The 16849-nt window shown below is 33.8% G+C and overlaps 1 protein-coding gene across 1 annotated transcript in view; it reads right to left on the bottom strand.

Annotated features, from left to right (window-relative positions):
- The window catches only part of Dhc16F (Dynein heavy chain at 16F), a 93922-nt gene that overhangs the window by 60730 nt on the left and 16343 nt on the right, over positions 1-16849 (bottom strand). Inside the window, exons 12-23 of the mRNA XM_089649785.1 lie at positions 16405-16614; positions 15966-16178; positions 15663-15809; positions 15294-15470; positions 15001-15210; positions 13257-13403; positions 12876-13129; positions 10331-10623; positions 4515-4674; positions 3846-3991; positions 2879-3030; positions 1983-2175 (exon numbers count right to left, since the gene is read on the bottom strand). Of these exons, the coding sequence (XP_089505911.1) occupies positions 1983-2175; positions 2879-3030; positions 3846-3991; positions 4515-4674; positions 10331-10623; positions 12876-13129; positions 13257-13403; positions 15001-15210; positions 15294-15470; positions 15663-15809; positions 15966-16178; positions 16405-16614 (2302 nt within the window). The remainder of the gene's footprint in view (positions 1-1982; positions 2176-2878; positions 3031-3845; positions 3992-4514; positions 4675-10330; positions 10624-12875; positions 13130-13256; positions 13404-15000; positions 15211-15293; positions 15471-15662; positions 15810-15965; positions 16179-16404; positions 16615-16849) is intronic.

A 16849-nucleotide genomic window follows, 5' to 3' on the forward strand; every position in this document is an offset into this window, starting at 1 on the left:
GGTACTTCTGTGACTACCCTCCTATATTTACGTCATCGGCTAGATGTATGACAATACAGGCAGACATAAAATACAATAAGTAAAATAGAAGGCACTGAGGAAAATTATTTATCTCAGGGCCTATGTCATCTTTGAGGATGCTATGTAGTGTGTTTTTTGACTAAAATAAGGAGTGAACCTGGGTCTTGAATAGACCCATGTTGAAGGAGAGAGGAAACACAGAGGTCGGCAAAACACTCCATAGCCAAGCTGTCGGAACACAGGAACGAGTCACCGAAAAAACCAATTCTCGTGTGACAAAAAATATCAACAGTGTAGTTGTACAAATGTAGGGCTTGTTTTCTGGCTATGCACCTGTGCCAAAAGGATCAGTGACGCAATTTCTTTAGAGCACCTTCTATTAAAATGCTGTGGCATTATGCCCTTACGGCATGACCAGTTTTACTCGTATCACCCTAGCCAGGAGCATTCCTGTACCGTCTTAGAACAGTGCTCTGAGTATAGGAAGGAGGTTGAAATTTAATCACCCGGCATACTTAGCAACTTTGAGCCAAAATAGGATGGGCAAAGATTGGTTAATCTTCTTGCTTCTGGTTTCCTGGTTCTTCTTGCTCTTAGTGCTATTTATGCTCTTAATACTCATACTAAAATTATGGTAATAATTTATGATACAGACAAAATATAAAATTAAATAAACAAAACTGAAGCGAGAGAGATATACTTAGACGAAATGGCGGGAGATCGCCTCCCTTCCACAAAGAATTGTTTTTTTCATGTATCTGGATGAAGTAAAGATATTTCTTCTTGAATATTTCTACAGATCTGATGTCAATTGAATGAAGAATGAGCCACATTTTAAATCTGGGTTGAGTACCATTTAGCCACATTCTGCAAAATTTTGATTTGAATCTTGGGTGCCGCTTGAACACATACGTACACTTGAATTTCCAAATCATATAACCTGTGCTTCAGCCACTAGTTAAGAAGTTAATAAAGGTTTTCTATAATCATGGTACTTGGGTATTTCAATTAAAAAAGTAAACATAAACCAATCTCTATGTTTATCGTCATCTTTTCTGCTAATATACACGGTGTCCGGAAACTCGTAGTACAAGCGGGAAACTGGAGAGTCTACACCACATGGGTAACCCAAAAAAACATAAAGTTTTTTGATTTGAGCATTTTCAAAAAAAAAAAAAAACCAAAAAAAAAATATTTTTCGGCTATTTTAGGGTTAAAGTTTTTTCTGGTGTTTAGGGTTGAATAACAGATGTTTTAACCCTGCAGAGCAGAAATATTTTATGATTACACCGGGTTAAATGAAGGGTGATTTCAAAATAATGCTTCAAATCCGAGTTTCTTCATTTGTTTTACTTTCAAATAGTTTTAATTAGTTGGGTACTTTGATCTTAAGTAATAATTTATAAAAATTTGATTAAAAAAAAAAAAAAAAAAAAAAAAAAAATCACCCCAAACTCGATTTACTCGATAACGAAAGCTCAAATAAAAAAAAAATATACTACAAAATCGACTCCAAATGTGATGTAGATTCACCAGTTTCCCGCTTGTACTACGAGTTTCCGGACACCCTGTATAATAATATGTATCATCAATATTCTGAACATTGTGTCTCCTTGAATGTCTCGCTAAACATAGTCCTCTTCAACGTTTATCTCCTTGTCATACTCCAACTGTTCGAGAGAGGCCTTAAATTTACTGTTCAGCACATTCATACTAAGAAAATGACATAATATAGTCATTTAAGCATTCAATTAAGTCTGTAGCCCACTATGACTATTATGGGAGTAATTATGCAAGACCTTACCTCCAGTTCTCTCGTCTGAAAACGTTGTTATCTATCAACTTAAGAGAATACACTCAATCACAAAGCACTGAAAAAAAGTTTAAAAAAAAAGCCAAGAGGCAAATAACCGAGTGGTTGTGGTGCAAAAATGCCTAAAGAGCCTACAAGGGTTAAATACTTATGACTTCTTCCATTACGGCATAATCCTTTTCGGGCATTTGTATTCCGGGAAAAAGATCTCCCATTATGCCACCAAAAAGGATGGCATCATCGGCCAAGAACTTGGGTAAGTTACTGTCTCTCAGCGCACACATTAGGGTCACCTCTACAGGTAGGTCGGGACTTGCCCTCTTCAATGCTCCAGCCATCACCTGCAATAGAGGTTGTATCAGGTAAATCAATATTTCCAATCATGTTTTAGTAATACCAAAAAAATATTCAAAGTGAATCCAATTAGAATCCAATTTTATTGAATCAAATTGAGGTAGTTTTTGTGGGAATCCCTCAAAAAATATTTATGTTAATATTATTATAATTAATTTTTATTGAATCGAAAAGAGGACAGTATTCAATCTTTTAAGATTGCAAACTTAATTGTTATTGCAAAAAATAGTGTTAGTGAATCAAAAATAAATCTTGTCATATCGAGAGTTTAAATAACTATAAATAAGAATATGATGAGATGATGTAGGTATAAATAGAATTAAGCAAGCAGTGGCCTTCCGTGACTTTTCGGTGAGCTAGAGTGGTAAGATTGAAAAACACAATATTACTGACGTTGTTGTGGGTGAATATTATAATCTTTTAATATAATCTTTTTCAAAAACTTCATACAAAATAATATTAATTTTGAAAAAAATATTTTCAGGGAAAACAACATCAGTGTCATACTTTTAATCTTAGCACTTGAGCTCACTGAAAAGTCACGGACCGACACTGGTGCCAAGTAGTATTACGGTCTATCCCTCCGGAAAACAGCTTTAGATTTAGTGTAAGTAAAAGCTATCCGTCAAATATTTTTTGCAACAGAAAAAAAGTTGAAATAAAAAGTGGAAAATTTATATAATTTTTTACCAAAACACTTTTTACTGCTCTCATTCCGAAATCATAGTGATCTTGTTGAGATAACTGTTCACTGCAGAGTTTGTACATTTGTACCATTTTCTTTGCCAAATTTCTCGAATCTTCGAATCCTTCAGAGTAGAGGATAACCTCCGCAATCAAACCTTGAAATAGAGAATAAATGTTTGCTAACTGGACTAATCATAAATTGTTGAATTAGGACGGGTTGTTTCGGAGAATTTGAACAATTCATCAAATTTCAACGTTCATTTTCAAGTTCTGTGAAAGATGTTTTCAAATTCTGTTTTTATTTCAGTTCTGTCAAGCGACCAGCTTATAATGATATAATAACAGAAATTTAATAAAACTTTCACAGAACCCGAAAACGAACGTTGAAATTTTATGAATTGTTCAAATTCTCCGAAACAACTCGTCCTAAGTGTATATCAAGTAATGGGACATACTTTAAGCATTTATTTATTGAAGCTATCAACAAATAACATGCTAGCAAAAAAGCTTCGTCTTGACAGGGTCATTGACTTACAACTTTTGACTTTGTACATATTTGGAGTAAATATAGCAAAACCTCGGAATATTTTAAATGTGTATATGATCAATTCAAAAACAGCTCATTCAAAATATGCTGTGCAATGGTAAGCAATTTCCACCAAATTAAAGATAATAAACATTTGATATTTGGTATTTCATATTCCACACAGATACTCTTAGAATTGCCGTGGCGAAAGACCACCATTCAGAATCAAAAGGATTTGTGAAATGGCATTAGCGATGTTAAGTGACCAGATGTGAATAGCCAGCTAATTCCCAACCTTCCTCTCCTCCATCTCCTTTCTCTCCCTGCTCTTTTCAGTCTCACAACATATCCTAATTGAAGTTTTCATAGTCTCACTGGCTGCGTACAGTTGGGACTCTTGAGAACAAGAATTGAAGAATTTCAAGCAAAATAATCATAGCATACCATAATCCGGCACCATCATAGATATTGGCCTGAAGAGAGCTTTCAAATTATCAGGTAACTCAGTTCTGCCAGCATATCCAGGGTTCATTGTAATGAATACTGCACAAGTGGCAATCAGCTTTATTTCTCGCCCTTCAAACATAAATCTGCAAAATCAAACATTTTACATCAAAATTCGCAAAACAATTTTAATGGCATTCTCACACCACTATTTTCAATATATTCAAAGTTAAGGGCTAAGTAGTTCGGGTTTGCACCATTTTTTACACTATTTTATGGGATTTCCAAGGAATCATCATGATTGACTAGGAAAGGACAATAAAATAACAGGACAATTTGAAAGACGAATTGAAGGAAAAGTAAGTGTTCCCACGCAATGTAAAAATGCATGAATTGGGTCCTGATTCAATATTTTCCCCAGACTTGATCCTGGGGAACTATTTTCCTGTACCTACTAATTCTTTTTGTACTTTATCTACAATATATACAATATGGATGACTCCACACTGCACCAAAAAGTTTGTATGTACATTTCTACTTACCCAATCATATTTGCTTTATATACGCTACTAATGTCATGAAACCTCCTAGCCCCATAACTTCTAACACAGTCTAATGACATCGCAGTACAAAACACAAACAGTTATAAAAGGAAATTAATTTTTATACCGTTTTTGTCTGGCGACCTTTGCATTTCTGATGGTGATGAGTTGTTGAGCTATTACAGAAAGCACCTCGATGTTAATGCGGTTAAATTCGTCAAAACAACACCAGGCGCCAGACGATACGAGACCGGAGAAGAAACGTCCCATCATCTTGTAATCCAAAGCTTTAAAAATTACAATAAATGCGCTATTAGCATGGCGTCAATCTTTTGGACATTTGATTGATACATTTACCGAAATAAATTAGCAAAACGTTTTCAAGACAACACGTAAACTGAACAAGAAACATTGAAATTTGAAATTGAGGATAAATCCGAAAAGAGTCAAGACAAGAAACAGAAAAACTTACGAAAGTTTTAACACAGTCAAAAAAGACATTTTTTAATTGGATTTTGGTATTGTATACAATAAATTACAAATATATTTTGCAATAATTATTTATGAATCTAGGCACCGCCATGTTTGTTCATCTTGAAAAATGTTAAGTAATGGCAACATGAAAATAATTATTTAGTATTATTGTGTTTTGTATGCATATATTACTCCACATAATTTTAAATCAAATAGTTATTTTTATGTTCTAATAACATTATTAAATTTGTTTTACTGTAGTGAAAAACTAATAATAATTGATTTTTATTAAACCCCATTTTTTGATCGGGTTTACGTATGGTTTTCTTCAAATCTTTGATTTGTTTTAGTGTGCAATTTATCGGTTCAAAATATATTATGTACATATCTAAAAATAAATACGTACCTAATCTTTAACTAGCCCATTTTTAATTTAATTTTAATGATATCTATTGATTTGAATTTGATTTAAATGAGAAAAGATTTTGTTAGTGTGGCTTTTCATTTGCATGAATGTTTAATCATGGTTTATTCGATAACATTTTACATACAGGTTATTTTAAAATTTGGTCGGCAGCAGGAATCTAATTGAAACAATGAATATTCTTTAAAAAAAAAACGTATTCGTGGGTTTCCAGTGAGATTTTTAAAATGTAAGTACCTTGTATCCATTAGCTAAGTCCACATTACGCCGCACAAAGGACCTAGCCGTTCCCAACTAGTCTAATTAAATAAAAATGAAAATGTTCATTTGTTCAAAATATTAAATCTCCGGAAGTCATTCACTGATTACTTTGAAATTTTGACACAACTTTGCATTCGACTACGCGTCTGTTTTTATATACCTATATTATATAAATATAAACTGTGACAGGTCAAAACATGTTTTTTTTTTAAAACAGTGCCATCTGTAGGGCATAAAAGCAAAACCCCTATTGTTTCTCTATGTGCGCTAATATACCGAGCTACAGCAACGCGTGGCGGGGTACAGCCAGTAAATAAATTATTATTTGTTTGTTTTTTGAATCTTTATTTAGATGTACGCAATTTTTTTCATACATCTAGTAGGAAAATATAAAAAATAACAATTACATTTTAAGAGAAAAATATAAATACACAAAATTATATTATATAAGATATCTAGGTGACTAAAATAATATTGGTGAGTATGTTCAACAATCAAAAATTATTTTTTACATATAAAGCACATGTCATACGAAAAGTGCTAAGGCTTGAGGCTTCCATTATGACATTTAAGTAGGTTATTATGGTTAAGTTTTTGCCCTTTATAAAACGCGTTGTTTTGTGTGCATGAAAGTTTAGTTTTGGGAAGCCTAAAATCTCTGCGTCTTCTCGTAGGATAATTGTGAACATTTTCATGGTACATAATATTTCTTTGCAGATAATTTGGGAGCATATTATTTTGAAGCTTATACATCATTTTTTTTAAATATTTTTATTTATTTTATAAAATACAGTATAATTATTTAAATTTACATAGTAAGAACATATTTCAATAAAAATTAACATGTTTACCCTTACAAGAGTCTAAAACTCGTGTGTAAAGGGAAAAAAATAAAAACTGTTAAAAAAAATTGTTAACGCATTATATATTAAATGTTGTTTGGTTGTAATCATATTTAAATTTTGTAACATAATTTTAACTCTAGTAAAAATGTTGCATTTTAAAATCATCCTTATACTTATAAGTCATAAGGTCAAAATGCAGTGTGTGATTTAATAATACATTCGGGCCTTCCCATTCTTTTGACTTCAATCAGTGTCCTTTAATGATTTTATTATTATTTCCCCTAGTGCCTTCATAATTATAATTATTCCATGCGCCAAGCAATTACTTGCACATTTATATAATACTGTCGGTTATAAATAATTTTTCATATAATATTTTGACATTTTGCTGTAAACATATGCATAAACCATAGACATTCAAATTGGTAGACTAGCCTATCAGGGAAAGGGGAACAAACTCGCCAAACCAAGTTACGCAGCGTGACCGTCTCCCTTTTTGTAATTTGTCAGTAAATGAATCTGACAATATGCAGGCAACTCGCATTGTAATATCACTATTCCGTTATTGAGTTACTAGTAGTTTTTACAATTGCGCGCAAATTGCTGGCTGCGTAAAACCCGCAACTTTAACTACAAATCCCAAATCGGGTAAACAAAAGTTTGGGCTTTTTTTCCATTTTTTCTTGTTATTTTGCTACACTATTTAGTTATACACTCTAATAAATGAGTTATAATTTACCTACTTCACTCATTTTTAGCGTCGCCGTAATAGACGCGCTGCAAATCTTTGCCTTACTTTAGTAAATTTTAGTTTCTGAGCAGGGTCTAATTATTTCAATGTGCGCTCTTCGGCGGTCAACGTACAACTGATGTCGTAGTTTATTCAAAGCATTCTTGAACCATCTTTGTGTCCAGAGTATGATCACGTGGTTTGGGCTCAGCCAAAAAACCGCGTGTGAATTATCCTGCCGGTTTGCAGATTTGCTATTTCGGAATGGATCAGTGCGTTGTGCTGCTGTCATGTGGACATAGCTATTGTAGAATTTTTATGCAACGCGCTATGAAATATCGAAATACCAAGCACCGGGGCCGGAATTACTACAAATAAATTTCATCTATGATCTTGTTGATAGTGCTCAAACTTTTTCCCTCTTTCCCTACGGAAAGATCGGAGTTATCAATCTAGTGACTCGTTTATTTATGGCCATTTCGGCCATTGCCATTGAAGTCAGTCGAAGTTCATCGTTGTTTTGGATGTTGTTCAAACTTGTGGCGTGAACGCATGGTATATTTATGCGTGAACGTAAATATTTTGAATTATCTGCTTGTGTGAAAATATCTCTCGATAAAGTTAATAAGCCGTATTGTGTGAAAGGCTGTACTGTAGAAATTCTACTCGATTTAAATATCTGACCTACGGAAACTTTGAGGAGAGTAGCTTCCATAAATGGTCATGGAGAATTGGCAGACGTGAACACAATATTAGCGAGATATGCATCAGCTTTGTGGCTCCCATTTCTCGATTCTAAGCAAAAAGGAGAATAGATTATTGAGAAATTACGCGCTACCAGCGTTAAATCTTCCCGAAATCGGTAAATATCCGGATTTACAACAACATCGGACCCGTACTTCTAACGAAAATACAGGTGCGTATCTCCTTTTGTTTGTCTTCAGTGTTCGGCTCGCATTCTTGGTACATATTTAAAATGTGTTTTGTGCTTATAAATTTATTTGTGTTCCTGTTTCTGTTGCCTTTAATTTTTCCTGTCGATATTGCTTTTATTACGTCATATCCTAAAATCTGTCAATATCTAAAATATTGGCAGATCTATGGTTAAATAGTTAACAAACAATTTTCTTTCCAAACTGGGAGCTGGGATTTATCAATCTAGTGAGTGGGTGATTTATTAATTTATCTATGGTGCTGAGTCAAGTCAAGTTGAGTGAATTTCGCGACTTGGAAAAAAAACCTCTATTCGAAAATTATAATAAAAAATACCGTTAAAAAATATAGAATTTTTGATTGCGATCAAAATATCTATTTCGTAATTATTTCCCTAACCGCCGTACACATTGTCGAAATTTAACTTTTTTTCAACAATTACTACAAAAAAACAATTATTTACAAAAGAGGTTCTTAATTACGATTAATATGTTATTTATTCGTCTTTAGATTGAAACGATACTTTCGCAAGTGTCACTCCAAAGTCCATGGCAACAAAGGGATCGTTTTTAAGGTAAATTTTCAACTTTGAATGAAAATTATTCTTATAGTAACTAAGTTGAAACGAAGTGTAATTTCCATGTGCCTATTAAAAGTGCAGCGGTTACGGAAACATTTACCCTAAGTTACACTAAGGACGGGTTGTTTCGGAGAATTTGAACAATTCATCAAATTTCAACATTCATTTTCAAGTTCTGTGAAAGATTTTTTCAAGTTCTGTTTAATTTCAGTTTTGTCAAGCAACTAGCCTACAACGATATAATAACAGAACTTAAATAGGACTTTCACAGAACCCAAAAATGAACGTTGAAATTTGATGAATTGTTCAAATTCTCCGAAACAACCCGTCCTAAGTATTATTTTCAAATTTATTTAAAAAAAAATATTTTGTTACTAATTGTAATTATTATTATTGTAGTGAAAACCGGAAAAAATGTTGCCGGTATAAGACTTTGTAATAATCTTACTTTAAAAATTTAATTGATTTCATAAAAAATCTTTACTTAAAAAGGTTGATCAATAATATAACAGCGCAAAGAGTTCTTCTTGTCACGGTTGAACATCGCCAAACACTGCTTCAAAATGGTCAGACGATTGCGTTTGTTGTTCCAAAACCAAATCTGGCATCCATCTGGCAGAGAGTTTCCTCATTCTAAAATATTTGTGCAAAATGTTGAGCACCCCTTTGAAATACCCGCAGTCTCATCTATCTCATGCTTAGTCACTCTTTGATTATCTTTCCATGGATTTTGTCGATCATTTCTGGCATGTGTCATCTTTTGGACTGCCTGGACCGCTTATGATCAAAAATGTTTAAAGTAAGTTGTCTAATATTTAATTGTTGATACCGAAGGAGCAGAGTCCCCATAAACATCATTCAATTTTGTATTAATCTCATTGTTCGTTTACTTTTTCAAAAACAAGTATATGATCACTGCGCAATATTCATTTTTGTTAAATTCACTTTCAATGACTGTAAACCATAATCTTAATGAACAGCTGGTTAAAAATTTGTAGTCATTGGAAGGTTAGGTTTTACGAAAACAACATTGATTTGAAACTGGTGGCGCCATCTCTTGCTTAGGCCTATTACTCTTCAACCGCCCAAGGTACAAAAATACAAATCATTCAAATTACAGTGATCTCTCTTTGCGCATCTTTAGTTCACAGTTTGAATACCGATAATTTTAGCAGGTTGGTTTGGTATAAACTTCAAACTTGCTAGTTGCTAGAGTCCTTTACCATGCCAATACCCTTTAGCTGACCTAAAGTAGGGGATAGACTGGCAATATTTTTAGCGCATCACCTATTTTTGTGAGTAAAAGCCGCCACTAAAAATGCCAAAACTGTAGTTTTTATTTTGTGTTAACTGGTTTTGACAAGGAGTGCCAAATTTTACTTTCACTAGGCACCCTTTGGCTCAGGGCCAGCCTTGGCCGCAGTCTTATCACTTTTCTTCATGTTCTATTTTGTCACCGTTCTGTTTTATCCTTTATCTTTTATCTGTTATCCTTTTTACAGTATAAATTGATGTTGTTATGTACGGGGACAGTGGGGGGGATGTTATGAAACATTCAATAGCAACTTTGTATAAAAAAAAGAAACTCTTGAAAGGAGATCCGATATAGATACCTTGAAACGGTTCGGGAATCTGGTATACCACTTAAAATGAATGTACCACAAAATACGAGTTTTAAAAAATATGATTATCTTACTTTCAGAGCAGTTGAAAACAACGCATTGTATAGCCAGCGACTTGGCCAGATCTTTAGTAGTCTCAGTTTTGCCTGTTCCAGCCGGACCAGCAGGCGCACCTCCCAGGTCTAGCTGAAGCGCCCCCATCAGGCAGAGGTAGCAGCGGTCCGTGAGCGGCGTGATCACCAGCACACCCCCAGCCCCGACGTACTCGTGGCCATATATATAAGAGGCACTCGACATCCGAGCCACGCAGTTGTCAATCTCCTCGTCCCAGTAGTAGCGGATCATCTTAAGCCAGTTGAAGGCGTCTCTGTTACACAAATAAGTTACAAAGGTATCTAACACTATATTATTAAATGTTGACGTGGGTTAGTAGGTGCACTCAGAGGTGGCTCTAGGGATCCAGGAGTAATAGGTTATTTGAAAAAATGTTTTACTGTTCTTTATTTGATATTGTGAAAAATGCCCATATATTATATATCTATATCAATTTGTTTGTAGGTATGACGTGACTCAAAACACATTACGTTAATATAATGGAAATAACTACACAATCTGTGTACTTACGGAAAATTATTTTAAAGAGGATACATTTTAATGTAGTTGAGCACACCATAAAATAAATATAACGAAGACCAAGAAGGTTTGGAAGCACTAATAGCTGTTGAAATATAACCAGCAATCCCAGATAGTCACTATAATGTTATATGAGAAGGGGATAACCCAGATTTTAGTTCGTAAGGCAATGCACCGCGGCGTGGAACATTAACGCAGACCTTATGCAGATGGCAATAAGTTTAGAATTCCCGCTTAACACCAGCCGTTTTTGGTTTGTGCAAAAAAACCATCACCAAAATGCGTGTTTTACAGTCAAATCTCCATCGATCATTCCTCACATTTATCGTTTGTTTCTCAAGTACAAGAATTCTCAAAAGTAGATTGCATCGATCGTTCCTCTATGCTTCATTTAACCGCATGCATCATTTAAATCATGCAGGTTTTTGTACATATTTTACTCAATCCGATAATTTTTTAAGTACATATGAACAATCACTTGAAAACCATATTTCGTAGCTAAATGCTTGGTTTCGATTAGCAGCGTAAACAATAAGCAGAACGATAAGGAATTAGTCACTTCTGCCAGCGGCAGCTGCTCCTGGCATTAGTCTAGTTTTCTACAAGCATTCAACCACAGTGGTATTATTATTATTCTCCACGAGCAATCAAAAGTTATTTATTATGCGCCATCTACAAACGAAAAATTACCGATCGTCTCGACAAAATTTGTCGTATTTTTCATTTAAATGTATTTTTTAAATTCTATAGGTTGGAGAAATGATTATATTAGCGACCATGTGAATATTGTCTATGTGTTTGATGTTTGTATGGTTAAATTGGTGATGGTTTGAAAAATCAAAAACAAAACGTCATTTTTGTGCTAACTTTAGTTTCAACATCTAGAGCTGAAAAGCAGGATAGGGGTGTTATGAACGGAAACACAATGACTACCAGCCGATGAACTAAGGCTTTTTTAAGTGTAAAATTCCTGACAAAGTCTTTATCTGTCAAATTAGCGAAAGAATCGAGCCTCTGGCACAACGCTCTTGTTGGTCTCAAAGCAGCTGCCTCAGATTGCTCTACATTATGCATTGCATCCATCATCGACGCTAAATCATCCATTATATGGGATCTTAAACAACTTTGTAAATAAAAATATATAATGTTTGTCCTTCGAAGAGCGCCCGGGAAATGATCTCAGGTTAGGATGCAATAGACTAGATTTTGATAGCCGCCGAAGACAAGTCAGTATCAACTGGTTCGACCCACTCGTTATTCGAGTGGAATGACTTATGGCATCTAAGTATGTATCTTAATATCAAGAATAATAATTTCGAGCAATTTATGTACTTTCGACGGCAATGAATATAGTAGTATTGGTGAATCGAGCATCTGGGTTATTTTATTGATGGTATCAAGTTCTTCAAGAATAGTCCTGCATTCTGTCACCAGTCTGGAATTGCATCGGTTACTTTCCGGTGTCGTTAGGGCTGCTTGGCTATTATTATATATATACTAATATAAACGTATATTCTCCTGTTTGCAGGCTGAGATGGCTTTCATCTCAGCTTGAAACACAGTGCAGTATGTTCCTAGAGTTGTACTGAGTTCTCTCTAGGATACCTTCACATAGACCCCAGCCCCTGTTCCATCCTCCATATTGGTTTCATGTCTGTGAACCAGATTAGTTCCTATTTGCAGGTTGGACATTTAACCATGTCCCATTCCTCCCTTACGAGGTACATCACTCTGAACAGCTGTCTAATAATAAAATAATATGTATTTAGCATATTTGCGGCACATTTCAGAGCAGAAGATACTCTCATTATCATCCTGGTGAAAGACCACCATTTAGAAATGAAACGTTGCTTGAAATGGTATTAGCCATGTTTAGTGATCTGATTTGAATAGCCGGGTACTCCCCCCACCTTCCTCTTCCCATATCCATAGTGGATGCCATAGTCACGCTTGATCCAGACAGTATATATATATAAATACACTTACGGCCTTCGTACTTCCTTTGTTACCATATTGTTGATAGTATCCCTGGCATGTATGTCTATTGTTATGAGTGCACAAAGAATCTTTCTGAATAATTTTGATATATTCTGACTCGTAAGAGCAGCGGAATCGTTTAGATCTGAAATATTCTCCTTTTCAAAATCCTGTAACTTTGCATCAATTTTAGACACGGCCTTAGATTCTAGAATTTGGTGTACTTTCTTCGCCCACATTATCTGGGATACTGTTAAAACCACCTAGAATGTATAAAACAAATACCTAAATAATTTTTTTTGCAAGCATAATTTAAAGTTCTCTTGCCGTAATGTATTGCAAACAAAAAGAAGGTTCATGTTAAACTCAATGTTATAACAATATTTTCACCTGATTTGGATGTCTTCTCATCCAATCAGTCCTAGGTCTGATCATAAAATCACCCAATGATCCTTTCATGCACTTTCTTAGAGAGGCAAACATAGCTTCCTCCACCTTGCTTAGCCAGTCTTCTACATTTCCTCGAGCTTTGAGACCCTAAATATAATAATATAATATTGTAAACATAATAATATAATATTGAAAATATTATATTATATCTATTCATTATCAACCTTACTAAGAAATGTGCTGAAAAATTTATTTTATTGATAAAAATATTGTGTATGTGAAAACCTTAGTAATTGAAATGTAAAATGAGACATAGAACTATTCATGGAAAGCTGGATAAGCAATATAATTATATTGCTTATCCAGCTTTCCATGAACTGTTTTATATCACTTTCATTTTAATGTCATATATATATATATATATATATTTATATTGCTTATCCAGCCAAAAAGGGTTGTTTATCTATTGTATAAACTTAATAATAACTTCTCATCAAATTCCAGAATTTTTTCAAGGTATTTTAAGGAAGGGTTGTTTCATAGAATTTGAACAATTCATCAAATTTCGTAGAAAATGTTTAGAATCTGTGAAAGTCTTATTAAAGTTCTATAATAATATAATTATGGGCAAGTTGCTTCACAAAACTGAAATAGTAACAGAACATGAATAGAACTCGAAAATTAACTTAAAGCCCGTGAAACTACCAGTCCTTAAGATGGGTTGTTTTATAGAATTTGAACAATTCATCAAATTTCAACATCCATTTTTGGGTTATGTGAAAGTCCTATTCAAGTTCTGGTATTATATCATTATAGGCCAGTTACTTGACAGAACTCAAGTAATAACAAAATTTTAAAAGTACTTAGAAATTTGAAGGATTGTTCAAATTCTATGAAACAACCCGTCCTGTTTATTTCTTCATTTTGAAGATGTCCTCAAAACAAATATATTTATAGAAACTAGACAAAATTACCTTTACATTTTTGTAGTTCAAATAAATTTAAAAAAAAAACAAATAAAAAACTGGCAATATGAAGATAGACTCACTGGAATTATGATCACCAACGTTAAAAGAAAGAAGAAAAAGAGGTGACTTGATTGAGATTTTCAAAATTTTATCTGGACATTATAAGTTGCCCTGGCATCCAAGAAATCTTCACACCAACAAAAATATATATCTCCGTGGATACTCAAAACAAATTAATAATCACACCTTTTTCATCCAATCCTAACACTTCCTTGCAAATAGAGTAGTGGAAGCATGGAACACACTTCCATAACATGTCATCGATTCTACTAATATTAACCAATTTAAAGCTCAATTGGATTCTTATTTGGAGAGAAGAAAGGAATAACTAATTATAAATTTTAAAAAAATACTCAATTACTGTTAAACTTATTGTGAAATCAGATATGTCTTAATGATGTAATGTTTCCTGCTCATCAAATAATAATAACGAAATGACATTATTTATCTATTAAACTGACAAAAAATAACACAATAATAGTGATTTGGTCATCGATCGAAAATATGAACAAAAATGTGATTTGAATCACATCTCAAACCATAAATCAAAACTGTCATATTACTCATATTGCCTGGATAATGTGCCTGTCTGCCAAAATGCAATGTTGCAATTAAAATGCATTTTTTATTAGCAATAATTTTAAATAAAAATTGTACAGTGTTAGTATGTACATACCTAAGTATATAATACAAGAGAATATTATAATGTTTAGCACCTTTCCCAAAGTTACTCGTTCATCTTCAGGTGAAATCATGGCAGAAATATCAGTTGTCATTTCTAGTTCTCCCTCGGATTCTCTCTTATCCCCTTCCCCTACTCCCTCTTCAGACTCTCTCCTCTCCTTGGGTTTCATGGCAAACTCTAATCTTGCAATGGCATCAAAACACTTTCGCAAGTGCGGTTGGACGGCGTGAGGGTTTCGTGTCTAAAATTGTGAAGTTCTTGTTATCCATTGAGTTAAGTAAATTGTTTGTATTATTCTGTATTTGTATGCTGTAGCCCTCCTACCTGCGCTAATATCTCTAAAAGCTCATCATTGGACAGAAAGTAGAAGCGTGGAAAAGCAACTCTTTTGGTTTCTAGATAAGCCTCGAGACATTTCATTATTTGATCTAACATGGCATTATTTTTAGTGAATGTCTCCAAGAGAAGTGCATCTGTCGCAGCGGCCAGAGCCAAGGGCACCTTAAGAAATTGAAAAACATTATTAATATAGGAGAAACATATTACATATCAAAAAGTTGGCTATTGACCACAATTAAGCTTTTTAACTTGACAAACACTATTGAACTTGTTTGTTTTCTTCTTCTTGCGAGCACCCGCGGAGAAATAAAGTTTCAATAATCAAACCAATTTGTTATTTTGAGATTTAAATACCTTTGCTGTTCTCCTCATGACATCTTTCCAAGATTTATCAACCATTGTAAACAGTCTGGCCTCGTTAGGTAATTGACGCTGTATGTCTGGGGCAGAAAATAGCACTTCAAGATACATCCAAGTCTGCATACACAGGAACCATTCATTCTGAAAAACAATTACAATGGATGAAATATTATATTTCAAATAAAAGAAAATTGCTTACGCCAATTGCCTCAGGCTCACATACTCAAATTTTATAAACAAATTCTTCTTATGTATCAATAAAAAAAAGAAGACAAATCAAAATATTTAATTTTTTACCAAAGTTTTGGAAAATTGATTCATAAGTCTTTCCCACTCTTCTACCCTGCTTTTGATAGACGTACAATTCCTGGAACTCAAAATTATTCCAATCAACATGGTGCTTTCGTCAATTGCCGCTTGGACATCTTCCAAACTCCCCAGCATAAATATGTCCTTGTAATCCCGGTACTGCAAGACGGGAAGCTCCAATACTTTCCAAATATCTTCAATCTGAAATATTAACTCTCAAATGATGTCTGTTGCAAATCATAGGTAAAATAATTAGTCATATTCTAATACAGGACACTGTACACTTCACAGTGAACACTCTACTAGATACTTAAATTTATTTGATAACCAAATTTCTTTTTCTAATATTTTCACACATTTTGGCAGTTGTTCTGCTACGTAAGACATTAGGTAAGTTAGTAAGAGTTAGGTTCCGGTCTAAACTGACCTTCTTGAGAAGTGCCTCAAGGGATTCCTCCGAGCTTGCAAGACCAGATATTTCTGTTATCTCCTCAACGTGATCAAATACACCAAGGCCCTCCAACAGCTCCAATGTCAGAACAGTATCTATAGTGAACCGAGTATTTAGTATGGATTCTATTTGCATCCAGTGCCTTGGTTTAAGTGCTGGATTCTTCAAGTATGTTATTACTACCAACTGAAACAAAATTTCAACTATAGTATCTAAAGTATACCTACACACAGTCAATATATTGACTTAGGACGGGTTGTTTCAGAAAATTTGAACAATTCATCAAAATTCAAAGGTAATTTTCAAGTTCTTTAAAAATCCTATTGAAGTTCTGTTAATATATCAACATGGGCCAGTTGCTTCACAGAAATGAAATAATAATAGAACTTTCAGTCCTTGAAAATTAACTGTGAAATTTGAT

The sequence above is a fragment of the Hesperophylax consimilis genome, chromosome 31 (assembly GCF_061612785.1).
Source record: "Hesperophylax consimilis isolate HC1 chromosome 31, BYU_Hcon_1.0, whole genome shotgun sequence".
Taxonomy (NCBI): Eukaryota; Metazoa; Arthropoda; class Insecta; order Trichoptera; family Limnephilidae; genus Hesperophylax; species Hesperophylax consimilis.